The 5,046-nt window shown below is 43.9% G+C and overlaps 1 protein-coding gene across 2 annotated transcripts in view; it reads left to right on the plus strand.

Annotated features, from left to right (window-relative positions):
- The window catches only part of myzap (myocardial zonula adherens protein), a 29,774-nt gene extending 27,227 nt beyond the window's left edge, over positions 1-2,547 (plus strand). The window contains exons 13-14 of one of the 2 annotated variants that reach the window (XM_062524616.1): positions 190-302; positions 785-2,547. In XM_062524616.1, coding sequence (XP_062380600.1) covers positions 190-302; positions 785-1,256 — 585 coding nt within the window. In that variant the 3' untranslated portion in view covers positions 1,257-2,547. The remainder of the gene's footprint in view (positions 1-189; positions 303-784) is intronic. The other variant, XM_062524617.1, reaches the window with a different exon arrangement.
- Positions 2,548-5,046: the final 2,499 nt, after the last annotated feature.

Below are 5,046 nucleotides of genomic sequence, written 5' to 3' on the forward strand. Positions count from 1 at the left end.
CTCCTCGCGCTGCCAAAGCTCTGGTTTTCTATTGGTCTGCAGAGATCATGTGACTCCTCATGCCTCCATGCCTGCTCCCCGAACCTGCTGCCTGCACTCTGAGTGATTCCGCCCTGCCTCTCTTTCTCTCTTTCTCTCTCTGTCTCTCTCTCTCTTTCGCTCTATCTTTTGTGTGCTTCCTTCCTCTAGAATAATGAGCTAGAAGACAAGCTGAAGTATTTTATGTCTGTGCAGAATGAGTCTGAAAAAGACAAACCCCACACCAGAGATTTCGGAGTAGGCTGTGATCTCCCAGGGGCCAGGTGAGCTCAACGATGCACACGCAGGAGTTTCAGGAGTATCAGAGGATGGGAATTTTTTATTCTCATATTACAGTATGCAGGTTACATTTATGCTGCCGAATTATACTGTCAGTCAGTATAATTGACGCATGATGCACTAATACGTTATAACACAGGATATGTTATACAGTATATCTATTAACGTTGTGGACTATTGTCGTCTATTCATTGTAGTAGTCCCATTTTCCTTTCGTTGTGCTAACTTTTTGACTTGAAGTTAGCATCGGTCATCTCAACTTCAAGCAAATGTCATACATACAGTACATACTTTAATACATACATGTATGTACAGCACATATAAACACCTACTTCAATCTCAACATCAAAAAAGGATGTTGGTCATCTCAACTGAAACACACGGACTGTTGGCAAACCAAACGTTTCAAGATGGCTGCCATGGTTCCTCCGTCCTTGTCTATCATGGTGTTGTTCTCTTCCCTCAGGTCGGAGCCCACGCCCCCTTCCCCTCCTCAGCCTGAGTTCCAGCCGTTTCCGTCCAGCCAGCCGTTCCCGTCCTACCACTACCAGCCCTCCGCCACGCTGCCCCGCCCTTCCAGGACCGGCCCGCCCGCCCCCACCAGCCGGCTGAGCAACACCCTGCTCCGCTACACCCCGGTCCAGTACAGCCAGTACCTCCAGGACAACCCCTTCCCTCGCTCCTCCTCCGCCCTCCGTGACGACACCGACGGCGACGGCGGCGGCGGCGGCGGCGGCGGTGACTACTCCGCCTCGGCCCACTCGGACAGGTCCTTCCGGACGTCCTCGTCGCAGGACTCCACGGGTACCGAGGAGGGGGAGGATTCCCCCCGAGACACCCCCGCCTACAGGCCTATCGCCGTGACGACCAGCCCCACCAGGGTTTACACCCCCTTCATGAGGCTCATGGAGCTCTCGGCCAAACTCAACATCGAGTAGCACCAGCGCAGCAGCTCGGCAGCAGAGCAGTGTTAAAGGTGAAGGGACAATTGCTCTGTCGCTAGTTTGGAGTTGGGGCAATTGCTCTGTCGCTAGTTTGGAGTTGGGGCAATTGCTCTGTCGCTAGTTTGGAGTTGGGGCAATTGCTCTGTCGCTAGTTTGGAGTTTAACACAGTTTTAAACTCCAACTCCCACCACAAACTCCAGTTTAAAGCCGTGTTAAACTCCAAACTAGCGACAGAGCAGTTGCCCCGTAGTGTTTGACTCTGGTGAAGGATCGTGGATGTGTGAGCTCACTGTTCGAGGTTGGCGTCTGCGATGTGTATGTAAAGGTGGTTCGCCCGAGGTGCGTTCAAAATTCGCAAACATAGGCGAACGTTTGCAAACAGTTTTCCGTTAGCCTTGAGTTTTTTTGCCGAATGCTTCCGAACAATTGCAAACAGTCTGAGGAGGTAGTTCTCTGCGTACAGTGGAACTGGATGTGAGTTTGACGAAGGCAACAATGCAATTACCGTTTGTCACTGTTTGCCAAATTTGAATGCACCTCTGGTGTGTAGACTCCAACAGATGAAGCAGGTGAAGAAGAAGAATACTCTCAGAGGCTGAGGTCCTAAACAGTGTTGTGTGAAAATGAGCTGAAACATGCTGTGCACAAGGCCTTGAAAGGAGATTTTGACATTTGAGCTCAGAGATACAGCCAGTCCAATTACACCACTCCTCTCTGTGCTGCCAAAGCAACGTGATTGGCTGGAATCATTTATGATGGCTTGATCAGGGGTCTCTATTTGTCTCTCATTGGCAGATCCAAGGCTGTATACGCCCCTCAGTGCTTTACTGAACAGACTGAATAGAAAACTGCAGGACCGCAAGCAGTAAAGTGAATTAGCTGGATTTGACAGAAAGGTGCATTGAATAATGGACTGCGCCGTTCAGTAGACCATGTGGTCAATGGATAATGAATAAAAATGGTATTTGTAGAAATATAAGTCATTACATTGATACATTATACATTGTGTGAAATATGAAAAGAAATCTATAAAGGGACTTTTCGGTTTGGGATGAATAACAAATGCTGTAACATACTGTGTATCATGTTGTAAATAGTCTATTTGCTAAATACTTAACTTATTTTCTGCCTGCACATTTTGTTGTTGTTACTTTGTTTACAATGAAGGACTTACGTGGTGTGAAGGATCAGTAAACATTGTACAGCTATATATTTATATATTCATTTTCTTTACCTTTGCTGAAGACCATTGTTTCTGAACTAATTAAAACACATCATTTTGTATACCTCAGTGTTTTGAATATATTTATATGCTATACCATGTTAAATACTAAATTCGCTTCTGTTTACTTTTCGTGGATGTTTATGAAGGCCATGATACATCCACTGGGTAGACATTTTCACTGCCACAGGTGCCAATTGGTGGAGGACTTCTGGGTTGTTTGTCTGTTTATTTCATATTGCCAGGGCTGGGACAGAACTCAGGGTGTGGAGATGACGTGCCTTCCTCCTGCAGTCTAATGTGATGAACTCCTACGACTGTAATGTTCTGGTTCCTCCTGCAGTCTAATGTGATAAACTCATAAGACTATGTTCTGGTTCCTCCTGCAGTCTAATGTGATAAACTCATAAGACTATGTTCTGGTTCCTCCTGCAGTCTAATGTGATAAACTCATACGACTATGTTCTGGTTCCTGCAGTCTAATGTGATAAACTCATACGACTGTAATGTTCTGGTTTCTCCTGCAGTCTAATGTGATAAACTCATACGACTGTAATGTTCTGGTTCCTCCTGCAGTCTAATGTGATAAACTCATAAGACTATGTTCTGGTTCCTCCTGCAGTCTAATGTGATAAACTCATAAGACTATGTTCTGGTTCCTCCTGCAGTCTAATGTGATAAACTCATACGACTATGTTCTGGTTCCTGCAGTCTAATGTGATAAACTCATACGACTGTAATGTTCTGGTTTCTCCTGCAGTCTAATGTGATAAACTCATACAACTGTAATGTTCTGGTTCCTCCTGCAGTCTAATGTGATAAACTCATAAGACTATGTTCTGGTTCCTCCTGCAGTCTAATGTGATAAAACTCATAAGACTATGTTCTGGTTCCTCCTGCAGTCTAATGTGATAAACTCATACGACTGTAATCTTCTGGTTCCTCCTGACAAGTAATAAAAGAGGAGTTGAGAGTTGAAAACTTTAAAATGTTGTAACTGTGTTCCATGTATCTTAGCTGGTAGAGTCATGGGATTGATACCTAAAGAGTGCATGACGGTACTGTACCTGCACCCATATGTTGTTGCCAGTAGGGAGCGTTTGGTGTGCTGTAGGCAGATCTCTTAACCAATCTGACTCCTCACACCCAGGTGAACTCACATCCAGATACTAAAATCTTATCCAATACATTTATTAGGACAAGACATTATTTCAAAACACAGCATAAAAGGTGAATTACATTGGGAGCAAACTTAACCTGAGATGAAGTAAGTATCCTGCACCACCACTGCTCTCATCCTCCTGTCTTACTGTGCTGGGTAGCCTAGCAACAGAAGGGAAAACTAGCGCATCTCCTCACCTGGTTGATTAACGCCAATTTTGTATACTCCAGGGGCCTCATTTATAAAAGTATCGCGTAGAAACCATCGTTCATTTGATCTTAGATCATTTCTGATATGATCGTACGTGTGATTCAGAGAAACGAACGTACGCACAAAAAAACGTGCGTACGCCACTCTTGCAGATGTGGCCATTATAAATCGCAAATGAACGTGAATTTGTGCGCAGCCGGGTGATTTTAGGTCTCCGCCTTGTACACGCCCCCTCATCAATATCATTAGCATAGGCTTTAATGCAATCAATGGCTAAGTTGTACCTAAAATACATATATTGAAAACTGTAAAGGCCTAGCCTATGCCATCTGATGTTAACCTATGTGTATGCGCTGTTAGTTCGAATAATTAATTATAATTTTCCAAGCAGCGCTTTCTGGAAAGAAATATGCATCCATGTCCATTGTCCTCTGCTTGCTTTTATTCCTTCTGCTTGCAGTAATGTAGTAGGCAATGTGTGGCAAATGTAGTAGGTTTACTTTGGTAATAGAACATAGTAGGCTACCTTATGACGGAAATACCTACAGTACATCATACTAATTTAGGCCTATACGTTATGGTACAGTATGGCGTTTCCAATATGACCCAGGGTTAGATACTGCCCATGTAGCCTACGGCGGACTACATTATAAGCGAGATACTGTATGTCATGTAGACCGAACGTTTATGGATAGGCTATGTTTTTACTGTATAGCGAATAGTAGCCTATAAGTAGTTCACCGGTCATTCTTCATTCATTCTGCGCGTCGGGATTCAAGCAATATTGATGTCAGCGACTGTTTACTTTCAAGAATGTCCAGTGACCTTTAGGCCTACCTTTATATATTTTTATATTTTAGCCTGCATTATCCTAATTGTTATTATCCACGTATTGCCATCTGGTCTTGGGCACTGCCATCAGACAGAGGCTATGCAATCAGACGCGTGCTATAACTCATTGCAACTCGGCCGCAATTATGAAGATGCAAAACTCTGCTTTTCAGAGGATAGATTATGTCTATTTACATATTATATACATATACTTTATATATGTTTATATAAAGTGGGTAACCCATGAATTCTGTGATCACGGTAATGCACCTGTGCGTGCGTTTGATAAAGGCAACAATGCAATTACCGTGAGAATGGAGTGTTAACACCAAATTCTTGAATTTCCCCTTGGGGATCA

This window comes from Sardina pilchardus, chromosome 21 (genome assembly GCF_963854185.1).
Source record: "Sardina pilchardus chromosome 21, fSarPil1.1, whole genome shotgun sequence".
Classification (NCBI taxonomy): Eukaryota; Metazoa; Chordata; class Actinopteri; order Clupeiformes; family Clupeidae; genus Sardina; species Sardina pilchardus.